The sequence below is a fragment of the Haemaphysalis longicornis genome, unplaced genomic scaffold (assembly GCF_048455015.1).
Source record: "Haemaphysalis longicornis isolate Haplotype H1 unplaced genomic scaffold, Haemaphysalis longicornis Haplotype H1 scaffold_2, whole genome shotgun sequence".
Classification (NCBI taxonomy): Eukaryota; Metazoa; Arthropoda; class Arachnida; order Ixodida; family Ixodidae; genus Haemaphysalis; species Haemaphysalis longicornis.
Window position 1 is genome coordinate 77,261,887 of NW_027526295.1, and position 16,450 is coordinate 77,278,336.

General features: G+C 47.0%; 2 protein-coding genes across 2 annotated transcripts in view; one reads left to right on the forward strand and one right to left on the reverse strand.

The window, feature by feature from the left end:
• The window catches only part of LOC144169002 (mitochondrial chaperone BCS1-like), a 65,953-nt gene that overhangs the window by 5,398 nt on the left and 44,105 nt on the right, over nucleotides 1–16,450 (reverse strand). The window lies entirely within an intron of this gene.
• On the forward strand, nucleotides 5,289–7,364 carry LOC144169001 (uncharacterized). Its single transcript, XM_077698002.1, has one exon. The coding sequence runs from the start codon at nucleotides 5,402–5,404 to the stop codon at nucleotides 6,359–6,361; it is 960 nt and encodes a 319-aa protein (XP_077554128.1). The 5' UTR covers nucleotides 5,289–5,401; the 3' UTR covers nucleotides 6,362–7,364.

Here is a 16,450-nt window from a genome sequence, read left to right on the forward strand (position 1 = left end):
AGAGCCGCTTTGCAGACACAATAAGAAACAATTTACACAGGGTTTGCCCAACCTCCGTGCAGCAGCGTGTAAGTAGCACGTGGCGGCCAACGGATCCTACCATGCTCAGTCACATTTCAGAGCCATGTGATATAGTAATGTCTGGACCGGCTATGATTTTACTTTTTATGACTAGGCTTCATGCTTCTCAAGTGGCACCATCTCCTAACTTGTTCTTCCTCCATGATTGGAAAGCAAGTGACGTGACAGGAAATTTGATACAGACGGCGCTGCTTACGCATTCACCACTGTTTGTTTCTGCTGCCACGTGTTGGGACATAGAGGGTTTTGCTGCCTGTCTGTCAACTCGCTTGGCCGCGCTCTTCCATTTCCTTACTTGCTCTGCAATGCACTGGAGTGGACGGCCACCTTTCACCAACGCCTAGTTTGACACTTTCATGACCGCGCCTATTCCCATTGACAGTATGTTATCGATGAATACAAATTCAAATTTTCGCGCTCTCCGAGCGCTTCTGGGCGCTAACGCCATCCAAAGTGTAAAAGAGGTAGTATTTCACCAGTTTCACTTTTGAGTTTCTTTTCTCCGCTGCGGGTGGGATTTTTAAAGGTCCTTCGCAGTCGGGCTGATGTGGTTTCGGTTATGGGGCCCTTGCCACTCGGCAATGCTCCACGGGGTCGGCGAATTTTGATGGATTCAAATGAATCTGAGCTGTAGTCTCTGGATGATGGTAGCAGCACAGATGTTAGACGACTTCAATTCATCGGACTTCAGTACGGACGACGAAAGTGCATCAAACACCCGGAATGTCAGCAGGTGTCCACCGGTAAGTTTCGCTTTCTCCTAGGGCTGTTCTATCGCTGCTGGGCATTGATTACAGGTTACAGCTCTTATTTTCATGCCGCCAACTTTGAGACCACTTGGCACCGGCTGCACAGTGGAGCCATCCTTTGCTTCACCGCGTCGAGAAACTGCTTCGCTTGATGGCATGATAGGCACCAGTGATTATTGTATTTTTGTATGTATGTAAATAACTTTTGTACTTGAAGAGCTCGTATTTGCAGTATTTGTCTATAAGGACCTTGTATTAAAGGTGTATACTACAACAATTTTTTTTGTTTACCCTGCACAAAGTAGCATTGATGTTTTTATCTTTTTTTCTTTTTGTTGCGTTTTTGTTTTGGTGATATTCGTAATAAATCAGTCATTCGAAATTAATACTGTTGGAAAGCCCTATCGTTCCTCTATTGTTTCATACCTTACACACTTCAGCATCAATCATTTTCTGTGGTAGAAAAAAATATTTCTTGGACTACCCAAAAACAACCAATTTTTCCGCAGTCCCGAAATTGTTAAACGTGTACTATGAAACACTTCAAAAACACACAGTCTAGGTTCTTTGCTACAGACACTGGCGTCAGCTTTTCCCACATTTAAAATTATTTGCCCCAGCTGGATTTGCCCCAGCTGAATTATTTGCCCCAGCATGGGAAGCAAGTATTCTATCCACCGGACACACTAAGTTGTGGCAGGATTAACACTTGCAGTGTCCTAAACGATTTGCACCATCACCTATAAACGAGATTTCGCTTAATGCGTGACTTTTTTTTTTAACACCTAGTTTTTGTGTCGTCGCTGCAGAAATTTATAAGCAGATTAAGTGCGAGAAATCACGGGAACAAATTGTGTCCTGACCAAAATACTCGCAGTAATAAGGCACTTTTTGCACCATGCGGATTCACAGCCGGGCAACTTCCGTTGTTGTTCTTAAGTTGCCCCAACTATACACGCTCCATGATTTGCACCCCCTCCCCTCTCATTTTTTAGGGGCGAAGCGCCTCAGGACGTCGCTTTGTCCGGGGCTTGGTTAGGGTGGCTAGAATGGGAAGGTGTGATGACCGGCCAGGAAAAGCTGGCCCCTGTTCGCGTGAATGCCGCGCGGCGGCGCTGTCGTCAAGGGCGCCGTCAGCTCGCGCGGCCATTCTGGCCGTTCTCCTTGCTACGCGTCTCTGCCACGACCCGGCGGAGACGCGTTACTGAGCTCTGGAAATTGTAGCTAATACCGCAGTTCCTTAGACAAGGCAAGGCTTGCGTTGCGCTACCGCTAACATGGCGTTTGCGACACGGCTAAATACATCCGAGTTTTAATCTGCCAGAAAGCAAGCAGGCGTTTGAGAAATGCCACATTAAAGCCGCTGAGCGGGAGCTTATGTGGGGCACAGGGCCTTTTTGCAGGGTTTATGTGAAATATTGTTTTTTTCTCTTCGAGGTGAGCGCTATATTAATTGCTAGGATCACGCGGCATGTTTATTCTAGCCACTCGTATTTTTTTGTTGGTGGTGGTGGTGGGCGTAATTACGTACGAAAATAGATAACTTCGTTTACACCAGCCAAATCAACGTGAAATTGTGGCATACGTTCTATTGCAACGTCCTGGAGTCATTTCATTCCCAATGTAGTTCGAAAACCAAACAAAAAGATGCAACATGTTCCTAGCCGAGCAAACTTTATTGCGTGGAGCAGAATGCAGTTCGGTTCTGCTGCTTCTTTCACGTTACGGCAAGCCTTTGTTTTTTTTTTTTTGTTTTTTTTTTTGCCTTTGCTCTCGTTTGTTTTGTAATCAAAATGCAAATAAAAATGAACGATGTTTAGCACACAATAAGCGCTGCTGCTTCAGCTGTGGAGGAGCATTGTTTGTAGTACCACGTACTAGATTTAGTCGCGGTAAAATAGTACATTCAAAACTCGATCTAACGAACAAATTCTGATTAATGCTTTTACGAACTCGAACTAACGAAATAGATTCCCCACCACCTCCCGATTTAACGAAGAATTTCGAGCAACAGACATAGATCTAATATTGAGAAATTTCGAATGTGTTCGGACAGAACACCACGAAGATGATTGCGCCACGTCAGAAAAAAGAGGCATTTGTTTTCACTGAACTTTACGTGATAAATTACTCAACAATCCCATGGTTTATGGCATCCTGGCCAGCACGCTCTTGAAGGGAAATGACGCCATCATCCATGTCAATTCTTCTGGAATTGCGTCGAAAAAAAATAACCTCAAGGCCACTTATATCCTGCACAAGAAACTGGAGGAAGCCCTGTTTACGTGGTTCAAGAATATGAGAGCCAAGAACGGTCCTCTCAGCGGGGGGGGGGGGGGGGGGGGGGGGGGGGGGTACAGCAGAAAGCGCTGTGTTTCTCGTGACTGCTGGGGCGCGATGACTTCAAGGCAAGCCCCAGCTGGCTCATTATTTTCACCGTGCGCACTTTTAGTACATCGCATAATTATCGTCAAGCGAGCGCTGTAGCCGCCACAATTACAATCTCATGGTAGCTGATATGGGATACGACTCCCTTTAGACATGGAATTTATGAAATCAACTGCGTGTGAAATGACAGTCCCGATTTTACGAAGTTCCCGATTTTACGAAATACGCAGTTTTCGGTGGCTGCGTTAGATCGGGTTTTAACTGTATGACATGCTAGAACTATTCATGTCGTGTCAAAGCGCTTTGCGCAAACAGCCCAATTGTCCTGAAGCGTCTTGTCGGCCTTCGGAATAGCACGTGACCACTTCAATATCAGGTCTTGACACGCGGGTGCACGAAAGAGGGACACTTTTTCGGAACAAGATTTCTATCCGAAATTGCACCCTAGCATGAAGCACCATCTCTGAGTTTTTTCTTTAAAGTGGAAGACATATTCGCCACCGCACAGCAGTGCAGTCATACACAAAATATGCAATAATCTGCAGCAAAACACACAGCGACTATTCCTACCCGCCGCGGTGGCTCAGTGGCTAAGGCGTGGCGCTGCTGAGCACAAGGTCGCGGGTTCGACTCCTGGCCGCTGCGGCCGCTTTTCTGATGTTAGCGAAAAGCAAAAAACGCCCGTGTGTACGAGATTTCGGCGCACGTTACAGATCCCCAGGTGGTCAAAATTAATCCGGAGCCATGGCGCGCTTCATCGCCTCCGTTGCGTTGGCGCGTTAAACCCAACATCAATCAGCAACCAGTCCGCGCCCAGGCGCTGATACAGAGGCTGGCCGCTGGACTTGCTTTCCCCCGCGGAAACGCTGACGGTGCCCCTGACAACAGCGCTCTGTTTTGCCCTAGCGGCAGGCACGCGCCGGGGGAACACCTGCTCTGCGGGAAAGGTGCCGTGGTCATCACACCTTTCCATTCTAGCCACCCTAGCTTGGTGTCCATGTACACAGTGTTGCGCATGCGCGAGGAGCATTGGTTTGGATCGGCTTGAAATGGATTGGATTAAATTGAATTGTATCAGATTGGATTGGAATTGTATATACTGTATACACGTGTTGTCACTCATTTCCATGCGCGAGTGGGCAATGCCACGGGTGATTTGTGATAAGAACGATCCCCAGTGCTTCGCCTACTCGTCACGATTCACTCGTGGAGATGTGTGAATTTTTTCGTGCCTCAGTTTTGGAGCCCGTATGAACCACTCCTCTATCGAAACTTTACAAGGACTCTTGGCTAGATTTGCGCAATTTTGGACTGCCCAAAGCTGCTCCGAATATTTTTGTTTTCATCACAATGCTCAGAGAATGTAGTCCTGGGCTCTGGCCTGGCTGACGAGACACCACCAGTTTGGCGTCATCTCGGTCTGGCTGCTTTTACCCTATTCCCTATTCTGGACTTGACCTTCGCCTGATGGTGGGAATCTTACAACCAACCTGTTCAGGTTAGTTTTCAGTGCCGCCACGATAGCAGAGGTACCATTGACTGAACTTAAATAAGGGGAGAGGACCTGAAGCCAAGAACAACAACGACAAAAAGGAGTCGTTTTTTGCCACCTTGTTATTTCGGAGGCGCCCCTGCAAGGTCGAGAAAGGCCCTAAGGCCCCACTAGCCTAGCTTTTTACATCTGTCGAAAGGCAGCCCGTGACAATTCTCATAGTCCGTGAGAAGTTTTTCAGCCCTAATTGTTCACTTCCCTATTGCGACGTAATTTCAAAAAAAAAAAAAAAAAAACGCTGGAAAGTGCTGGAAAGCAAGAAAAATTCCCGAAGGCGAGCACAGCGCCACCATACGAAACCATACCAAAATAAGAACTACTTTCACAAGTGGACGAAAAAACACGAAAAATAACTGCTTGCTCGTTCGCGCCCCGTAGGCGGCACGTGTTCTTAATTTTTTCACAGTCAAGGCACACGGAAAACCGAACAAAATGTTCAAAATATTCAAAACCAGAACCACCGCGTGCCTCGTACGCAGGTTTCGGTTCCGAAACACGGCAGCCGCATCTGGCCGCATCGCCATCGCTCGCACGCCAGTCGTGGAAGCAGCAGAAGCAGGAGCCGAGGAAGAGGCGAGACAAGAGAGCGTCGCAGTGGAGACAAAAAGAAGGTCGTCGAGTGGCCAGTGCGATGGGAGGTCTGACGGCGCAGCAGTTCTGCCTCCGCTGGAACCAGCACCACGGCAGCCTGGTGTCCGTGTTCGAGGAGCTGCGCAGCCGCGAGGCGTTCGTGGACGTGACGCTGGTGTGCGAGGGGGGCGCCAGCCTCAAGGCGCACAAGCTGGTGCTCTCCGCCTGCAGCCCCTTCTTCGAGGCGCTGTTCGCCGACAACCCGTGCGCGCACCCCGTGATCATCATGAGCCACACGCGGGAGGCCGACCTGCGCACCCTGCTCGAGTTCATGTACCGCGGCGAGGTGAACGTGGCGCAGGAGCAGCTGCCTGCGCTGCTGCGCGCCGCCGAGCTCTTTCAAGTCCGGGGACTCGCCGAAGTCGCCGGCGCCGAGGAGGGCCCCGAGGACCAGGCAGCGCCGCAGCCGCCGCCGTTACCGAGCGGCCTGCGGGGTCACCAGGGGTCGGCCCGGAAGAAACAGCGTACTCCGCCACCGCCTCCGCGACACGAAGGGCCCCCCAGCTTGCAAGTCCCCGAGCGAGTGGATAGCCCCGAACCCGCGGTCAAAGCGGCGGTGCGTCCGGCGGCCGCCAAGCCTCCGGCCAGCCGGCGCACCTTCGACCACTCGTACTCGGACGACAAGACCAACTGGGTGCCCGTGCCGGCGCTGCAGCAGCAGCAGCGGCTCGAGTACCAGCAGCAGCCGGTGCCCGCGCAACCCTTGCCCCCCGCGGCCCCGCCGGACAGCGCGGCGTCGGGCGACGACGGCTCGGCGCCCCCCGTGTGCAGCGTGTGCGCGCGCGTGTTCTCGACGAAAGGCAATCTGAAGAGGCACATGCTGATGCACCGGCCGTACCGGCACAGACACCAGTGCACGCTGTGCCTCAAGACGTTCAGCTGGCCCGGCGACCTGCGCACGCACATGCGGGTCGCGCACGGCCAGGGCTGTCACAAGTCGCGGCCTTTCCTCTTCACCTAGCCGCCGCCCGAGCGACCGGAGAACGCCTGCCTGCCGTGCCCGAATGTGTTCACAGTGCCGCGAGTGTCGGCGGACAAGCTGCTTTGTGTGCTGTGCGCGCTCGTCTCTTCGTCCCCTTTTGTTTTTTGTTTTTTCTTCTCTGGCCGGTGCCGTACCTACTACATGTGATCATGCACACACACAGGGACCACGTCATTTGCAGTGAGACTGTTTGTTGTAGCCCGTTGTGCACGCCCGGGCGGGGGGGGTGATAGAACTTTGAGCAATCAGATCAAGCTGGGTGTTGCCTAAGGTAATAATGCAGCTGTGTAGCTTTCCTCAATAAACGTTGTGTGAAAGGCATTCCAAACAACGTTCCCAGCACGCGTTCTTGACAGTTCTAAGTGGAAGGCCGTACATGTATGCGTAAGCAAGCATAGCTGTGGTATCGTTTGGCACACGTGTCCAGGTGTGCCAAACAAGTTCTAGGTTCAAAAACGAAACAGGACCAACACTGCAACAGCGTAAAGTATCTGACGACGCTTTGCCCCGAGTTGGAGCGTGCTTCTCACCATATGGAAGCTAATGTCAGCAATAGTGCGAGGTGGAAAACCAATTGAGGATAGCTGATGTACAGCACTACCGCAAGAGCAACTTCTTGCCTAGGGCTGTCATATTTCATATCTCAGGCACACAGAGATGCTACTCTTACTGCTCTAACAGTTCCACCTGGCAAAGAGGCTGCCTAGTTCGTGGCTGACAACAGGGCCCCCTTTAGTCCAACTTCCAACACTTACTATCTATCACACTTCTTTCAAAAACTGATTTTTGCACCTTGGAGAAACCTTGCCATGTTAGGGGGGTTGGTAATAATCTTGTCAGTACCTTAATTTGCTTCCCTTGTTCTGTTTTCCAAGCGCACACACCCCACGTGTCCACACTACTGTGCATAAACGTCTGCGTGTGGCGTTTCCTTAATTAAGACGTAAATACCTCTCAGTGAAACCACTCTCCCACACCAAGCAGCACCGATTAAGACCACGAGCGGAATTCAGTGGTGTCCATTTTGCGTCTGTGTCAGTTGCGACAGTGTTTCACTCGCAAGGCCAATGAAATGCACGAACACCAACTTCCACCTTGCTTGGGGCTCCATCACATCCGGGCTGTCTGCTTCCAGCCATTCAGGGCTCTCTCTCTCAAAAAGGACAAAACCAAAAATTCTGCCCCAGAGCGCGGAACTGGCACAATCCCTATTATTGGCTTATGGTCCAGGTAGGCTTTCACATTTTCTTGATTGATTGATTGTAGGGTTTAACACGCCGACAACGCAGGTGATGAGGCGCGCCGTAGTGGAGGGCTCCGAATCAATTTTGACAACCTGTGGATCTTTAACGTGTGCCGAAATCTCGCGCACACACGGGCGTTTTCGCTTCTCGCCTCCATCAGAAAAGCCTTCCACATTTTCTCCCACCAATGATAACCACCTTTGACGTTGCCGTCGAAGTAGCTGTGTGTCGTCCAATGGAGCAGATGGTTGACGAACGCGCACACGGAGTGGGCCGTGACTTCGTTTCCGAAGTGGCCACAGCAGTCTCCATGTGGAGTGTACTCCACTGCTTTTGTGGGGTGGATGGCAAGGGTTCAGCACAGAAAGGGTTTTCACAATGCTGCACTTTGGCGAGTGTAGTCTCACACCTTGCATGACATGCCCAGCACTGCCGCCAAAGTGCACGTGACAATGGCTCCCAGGAATGCATACATCATTTGATGGCCAGTTGGATTGTCTGCCTACTCAGCAGTAAGTAACAAAAGCTTCATCAAGCCTATCAACAGGCACTAAAACGTGGATTGCACCTCAAAACAATTTCGCATAGACTGACGTGCAGTGGTGAGCAAGCAAGATGAGGCTTAGGAGTGCTGGAAAATTGGAAATGATTGGTTGCGCACGTGCAAGGTCGCGCACGCGCCTTGCAGGTGCAAGGTTAGCCCAGGCGATGGCACCGAGCACAAAGAGGAAACGGGCGTCGTGGTTTTGAAATGTCCCTCTTGGATTGGTTTTGCTGCAAGAGGTGGAGGGCTGGTTCCCGCATGGTTTGCTGCCACCATGATGGGTGGAAGTGTGGCTGGACGACGCCATGTGATGATGTTAATGGCAATGTCGCAAGGCGCGAGCATGGTGTTTCGAAGCCATGTGCTTTAGGTCGCTCTAAAGTAACCAGTTCTCGTCATAACAGCCTTTCAGTGATTTCCAAGTGATCCAAAGCCCCCCTCCCTTTCATTTTCCACTTTTTCTGCATCTCTACTTGCCATCTTGCCCCTCTAGTCCCCTGAAGATTATTAATTCGTTGCCCGGTGCATTACTTGTCACGATAAATTTTGCTGCTAAGATGCTAGACTGGGCCGCTGTCTTGCAGAAAAGAACACAACTGGCGTACACAATTGCATTCTGCAAAGGGTTGGTACCGCGCTAAAAAAAAGGAAAAGGGAACAAAGCACAAGGAAGTGTGGGGTGCATTTGAAATTGCGCGCATAACTTCACTGAAATAACCCTGTACAACCAGCACATCAGCTGAAAGGCGATAGTGACAGCCAGGCTGTACTCAGAACTGGCAGTCCTACGGCACACAGACTGAGACCACATCGCACTGACAGGGCTGCATAACATGGGAAAGCCATGACCAGAGTGTTTCAGGGTGCAAAATGCAATGAAGAGAGACAAAACAGCGTTAAACTGCCATTACATTTCCACAGAAGAAAATTGGCCGCGTATCTGCTCCTTCCGTTGCAAATGCTGTCAAAAGACGATAGTCTTTATCGGCTTTTGCGAAGTAAATGCCTCACTTCGCTTTCCCGCTCACCTCTCATGTTGTTCCTCTTGCGTCGCGCTCCTCCCAAGGTAAAGACGCGAAAGGTTTGCTTAAATCATTTTAAATTTCCCGCGTTCCACTGCTCCGAACCGGGTGTCTCGATGCGAACGCGGCCGTACGGCGAAGACGTGCGTTAATCGAGGCACCCTACTTCAACGTTTATAGAACCGCGTTTCCCTACTCCAAGTGCGTTGCAAGCAGAACGTGGAATATATCTAGTGGGACCTTGCGTAACTGTTGCCGGTTGATTTCTTAAAATGGCGCCAGAAGCTATAGTGGTGCAGGCGACGGCGGAGTGAATTCTTTTTCTGCAGTTGATGAAGTATTTAATTTCGCAAAAGTCAAGCATGTTTGATTTTTTTACAAAGGAACACTGCAAATATCATTTCTGTATTGATTTTATGTCTCATATTTGCGTAATGTCGTGTTCTTCTTCAACAATGTTGAGAAGTATGAACCTTACACCGGACATAGACGGGTAGATTTAGCTGTGACTATATAAGACTATTGCGCAGGCATTGTTTTGTTTTGGCCGGGCGGCTGAATCGAGTCACAGACAGACCAAAATTTCTGGGTTTAAGTAGTCCAAGAAAGACTATCATCTTTAAAAACGAAATGATATAAACATTTGAGCAAATCACCTGGCCCACACAACAGCCATCACCACAAGTTTTGCACCATGCAAAGGATGACGATCGAGAAATACATGCTCTTTTTGACGCCACATACGAACAGTAGGATGAAGCTACAGTCGCCACTACTTTCATAGGGAACGTCTTGACAATTTCCTTTCTCAAATGACTACATTATGATGCATAGTATCACAGGATGTGATTGCTCAACCATGATTCTCGCAGCTCTATGCTAAATGTGATTTTCCTTTAACAAGCCTGTTGTATCCCGTGGTGTTGCGTGTTCAAGCATTATGCAGAGAAGCCTTGCGGATGCAGTGCTATACCATTCCAGTCCTATACGCATCGAGCTTCATGATCGCTGTTGCCACTTCTCCACGGCGTTTACGGGATTTGCGCTCCGTGGCTGATAGGCGTGCGTGCAGTGCTTTGGTTCTGTTTCGCTTCTTTTCGCATTTCCACGCCTCATAAAACTTGTTATGGTGACGTCTATAAGGAAAGAGTATGTTCAGGTCACCTAAAAAGCAGCTGCGTCTTCGTGGAGTACTCGAACGCCAACAACAGCTGCCCGAGGACGTGGTTCTGTACGCTTCGTCGTCGCTTTTCCGGGCGTCGGCGACGGCAGCAGCATATCTGCACTGCTGCCTCCGAATACGTCAGGCACAAGTGAATTCTACTGTCACCTCGTTTAGACCTGATGCTGGCACAGTTGGTTTCGATTTGCAGCGTGGACAACGAATGCGGCTTTGTTTCGAATATATAAATCGCAGAAAAATGTTTCGGGCATGCGATTACCCAATCCCGGACAATAACTTATGCCTTTTACAAGAATATAAGCCATGTGAAAATGTTTAGTATATTTCAAGGCTGCGCTTCGTTAAATATGTGCCCACTCACGCCTTATGGCAAGAACCAAGAAAAGCTAATCAAACCATGGAAAAATACACGCTGTGCAAGACCAGAAGAAACACAATAGCTTTAACGGGAATGAAACAACCCAGTGCAGCTTCTGATATGCTAAAGACATTCGTCGAAATTCAATCCAGGTAGGACTCACCAGACCAACTATGTAGATGCAAAATGCACTGCTATTTCGCGACACATGGGTGGGGGGAGGTGGACGCTGTGTACAAATGCGGAGCGAAATGAAGCAATGAATGTTTTAGTAATCACACACACAAATCTCGCGTTCACTTTTCTTTTGTTTTTCGATTTCAACGAACAGCTGATCGTTCGGCGGACGCATTTTTGGAAGTATTCGCCGCGAGCTCGACATGTAGGTGGCGACAGCGTCGCGCTGCTAGTGTGGATGCTCCGCTGAGCGGCCCGTAAGAATGCACACTGTGGGCGCGCTTCGTGCCTTTTTCTTGCCGTATGTGCGCACGAAAGGTGCAAACAAGAGTGGTATGCTGTAGTTCGGTTACTCAACGTTCAATGTATAGCATGGAACCGGCAGTCAGTTTTCATTATTACGCCAAAAAAACGCGACGACTCATCGGGAATTTCAGAATGGCCGTAATTGTGACAATGAACTTGTACGCTGTGGCTCGTAGCAAGCTCGATTTTTCCAGACTATGGCTTTGAGCCTTCAATAAAAGCATAAATAGAAACAAATCAGGAAGCCTCGATCTCTGAAATTCTGTTTACAACGGCAATCTCAATCCCTTTCACTGGTAGCATGACTCATTCTTGCATTTGTGGGATGCTCTGAAATGGTAACACTACTTAACTGCCCCGAAATTCTTTCTAAGAGCTTATGATATTTTTTGTGTGTTCAAAAGGCAACATAAAATTACTGAATTTTGATCAGCGCAGAGATATAAATGTAACCGCTCTAACGGGTCTTTTAAATGAAATTTTATTGACTCTGAAGGAAGGTTTGATGAAAGACGGTTTTGGATAACTTATTTACGGCTTTCGTCGCAAGCGAACTTGCGAATTGAATTCTCAACGCACGCAGTACAATCAACATCTCATGTTTAGCTAGGTTTTCGCAAAGTGACAAGCAGGTTTACAGTGTGCAAACCAAGCTTCTGGGACCTCACAGTGAGCATAAATTTTATGTTACGGCTGCCCTGTTGACCATTTGTGTTAGATGTGTTTGCATTCTTGTGTATAAGGTCGCTTACGAACCCTAAAGATGGCAATATATGAAGCGCTGTTGCAGATGTAGTAAAACATTTCCTATTTATTTCTCGTTTCGAATCAGCGCAACGGGTTCCCGGTAACTACTTTGTTTTGTAAACTGAATATCACCTTTGTCTTGGCATTTAATTCTTGAGTATTGGTTAAAAAATGAAATTCTGTGCATTTCGTTTTTTTCTCGGGGAGGGGGGTCCTGCCAATGTTGCAAGAGCAGTGAGAAGGGAATGCATGTAACGCGAAAAGCCAAACTATGGTTACCAGTATTACAATCGAAACTACACTAGGCGTCGTGTTCTGTAGCGGTGAAAACGCAGTACTTTAACACGTATTTTCAAAACTGATTAACCCCCCTTTGGTCCGAGATTGTCCAGGAATTGTGGCTCGCCTTTTTCAAAATTGTGTTGAAAGCAAGCATTCTGGGAAAAAAAAAACAGGGAGTCATGGCACACACCCCTCACACATGTGGGCAACAACATGCATTATATTGCGCGTTTTCTCCTCTTTCTTTAAACTTAGGTCCACCTTAAGTGGGACACTGGTCTTAAAACAACTTCTTTTATTTTCAAGTGAACTCGGTGAAACTTGTCAGTCTTGTTGCTTTTTTCCCACTGATTTCAAATATGCCAGTATTTTTTCAGTTGGTCAATTAGTTCCCAATATAATTAGAGATAATTAGCCATTTTTTCCCCCACAATTACAAAACAGTGTTGGTCACAAAACTGTAATCTTTATATTTTCCAATACTATGAACCCTGCTGAATGCAATAATGGAAGCAGTTTTTTGATGCACCGCTTGGAACTAATTTTACGGCTCATTAAATATCGGTGGCACCAGTGGCAAGGAACCATTTTGAGTGCCCATTTCAAACACCGATATTTAATGAGCCGTAAAATTAGTTCCAAGCGGTGCATCAAAAAACTGCTTCCATTATTGCATTCAGCAGGGTTCATAGTATTGGAAAATATAAAGATTACAGTTTTGTGACCAACACTGTTTTGTTAATTGTGGGGGAAAAAATGGCTAATTATCTCTAATTATCTTGGGAACTAATTGACCAACTGAAAAAATACTGGCATATTTGAAATCAGTGGGAAAAAAGCAACAAGACTGACAAGTTTCACCGAGTTCACTTGAAAATAAAAGAAGTTGTTTTAAGACCAGTGTCCCACTTAAGGGGTTAAGACGTGACCATATAAGGCATTTGGTTATGCTGAGTGAGACACGTTTCTGGACAAGGTGATTCATGTCGGATTTGAAAATGATATATATGAAAATGACACACGAAATGCCACATGACAGGCGCAAGCTCACAACTGCTTAATTTTACTGGAAAATCCCCCCTAAATACTCTTGCGCATCCATAGAAACGTATTTTAAATAATACGTAAAATTAGCAACTCGGTACAGTTGAATAAATGTTTATTCCTCCTCCGTAGTATAAACAACGACTGTCCAAAAATGGTATTTATTTTAGAAAAGGTACGGGAAGGACACGATCACACAGGCGCTTGCGGGTGTAAAATACGTGTCCGGTAATGTATGGGCGATAGCGCACGGGTCGTGTGCAGTGTAAATGTTTTTGTTCGTTTCTTCTTTCTGTAAGGACACAGCGCGATTTTACAAGGGTGTGGAATTTGCACGCGTATGCACAGGTCTTCTCGCTTCTTACCAGTTTCGCGTACTAAGCTTTTATCCTTTAAATAATCCCCACGCCGCTTTCAAAAAGCACCCTTCGACGTTCCGGAAACGGCAGACGACTGCACTCAACAACAAAAAAAAGTGAAATGTGTGGAAGCAATGTTTATAACACGTTTCACACTCAAGCGGTGACCACGGCGAAGATGTTTCGTGGAATTAAACCAGCGCATTAACCCGCAACAGCCGCTGATTATTGCATTTCTAGAGGAAATGCGCAAGCATAGGTAACTATGTCATTGCTTACTGCCAAACGAGCACACATATTGGTTGTTTTGTCGTGTGCAGCACGCGTCTTGTGCCGCACGCAACGTGAAAAAGCAGACGACGCGAGAGCGCCATCCACACTAGGAGCGGTTCGTCCCGCCGCCGCCAGGGGCCGACTGTGTTCGCGCTCGGGGCGAATACAGGGTAGGCAGTTCACAAGCGATGAAAGGTGTCGTTGGAAGAGTGTGGTACCTGATAAGGGCATCTGATTTCAGTTTGTGCTTTATTCTGCAGGCTCCCCGTGCCATATGACGATGTTGTTTAGTCGCGGACTTGGGTTATATTCTAAGCCCATCTACGCACTGCTCAAGGAGGATATATGAAGAAGATGGATGTTTCTGGGCGCTCGCGTCACGACAAGACGACCCTTTGCCGTGTGCTGATCCCAGAGTATAATTCTGCATTATCCATCGTACCTTCGTTGAATGCTCGCGAAATTAAGACGCACTGGCTTGTAAATGGTGATGATCAATATATGAAGTATGATATTGGAAAACGTAACCGGCGTGCTGTCAGGTATGAGTGCCTCGCTTGATTATGTAAGCACACAAAAACGATTTACATCGTACTGTATAGCCGTAGCATGAACACCTGAGCAAAAGCTGGTTATGGAGACACTGTTAGTAAATTTCAGGGCAGTGTAATTACAATCAGCTCCATGCATACGCCTGTTCCGAGACGCCGGTCTGCGAAACACACTTGGCACTTATGCAGGCTGAATGTACCACACTAAGATCGCGTCGGAAATATTTACACTCCCGTAAACACACCCCATTTGTGAACAGAGTGACTGCTCCACATAAACATGGATTTCCAATGCCCGCAAATGGTAAATCTCAGACGTCAACGTGTCGCAAAAGCAGCAGATACCCTTGCGGCTGCTTTCGAAACGAGCCGCTAGGGGGATTTCAGTGGCACCCCTTCAGGCAGCGCTCAAGGCGTATACAGAATGAAAGGGTAAGCATCCCACATGCCGTACTGGATAGCCAGCTGTGATTGCCCTGGTCTTTTCTCGTTTGAATTCACACAAAGTTACAGAGCTTAAAGGTCATAAAACAGCCCCTTAGGAAGTCGTGTCATCCATTCCTTCAAGGCGCATGAAGGATCGGGGGAAATCTTGGCTCCCTTTCTTTGTCCAGCTGTTTGTCATCCAACAATTGACTTTAGAGATCGATAAATTGTTGAGCTTCTCTTGGTTTGATGTGTTCCCGATATGTGGCTGCCTTTGTTTAGGCTAACAACCTGATTCTGAAAGCTGCCGTTTGTCTGTTGAAAAACACTTTGGAACTGCAGACCAGAAGCCAAGTCTTGAATACTTGCAACTGAATTTTGAACAGAGGCTTCTCACATCTCCGGTGTCCAGGTCAGATCCGAGAAAGGCAGTTAATGCTTTTTCCACAGTTCGATAATGGAAGTTTCTGGGCCTGATTTTAAAACAATATATACATATATATATACAAGAAAAGAAAACTTCGAACAAGGTAGCGACCACGATCGTTGCCAACGTTTCAGCAAACAGACTTTCCTTCGTCAGGGCAAGTCTCTGCCCTGACACTTGCTGTGACAAAGGCAAATCTCTTTGCCAAAACGTTGGCACCAATCGTGGTCGCTACCTTGCTTGAAGTTTTCTTTTCTTGTGTTCCCTACCATCTTCCAAGTTTTACTGCTCCCTGTGTGTGTATATATATATATATATATATATATATATATATATATATATATATATATATATATATATATATATATATATATATATATATATCAATGTTGCAGTCGTCATTGCCAGTGCTATTCGGCGTTTTTCGAAATATTTAATAGGGCCGAATGACGTGTGCTTGTCACGTTTCTTTGATTCATTGATAAATAAGCGAAAATATAAGTCAAGAAAAAATCCGCCGTTTTCCGGGAGCGGGATATATATATATATATATATATATATATATATATATATATATATATATATATATATATATATATATATATATAGAGAAGAAAAACTTCGAACAAGGTAAAAGCACGATTGTGGCCTACGTTTCAGCAAAGAGAACTTGCTTTCCTCAGGGCCCCGAGGAAAGCAAGTTCTCTTTGCTGAAACGTAGGCCACAATCGTGCTTTTACCTTGTTCGAAGTTTTTCTTCTCTTGTGTTCTCTACCATCTTCAAAGTTCTACTACTCCCTATATATATATATATATATATATATATATATATATATATATATATATATATATATATATATATATATATATATATATAGTAAGGAAATGAGGGGCTCGTTGAGGAAATACAGAAAGATAGGTCGGCAGTCTACAATGCCAAAGGAGGCATAGGGGCGTGGATAGGCTCTTTTCTTTTTCACTGCGGTTAATTAAGTAAACATTTTTTTTAATATACAGAAGAAAGAACAGGCTACCACCCTATACAGGCTACCACCCTCAAGAGTCAGATACACTTCTAGTAAATATAATTAGCCCAGAAAGTGAAGGAGAACACAGTCGCCCAGA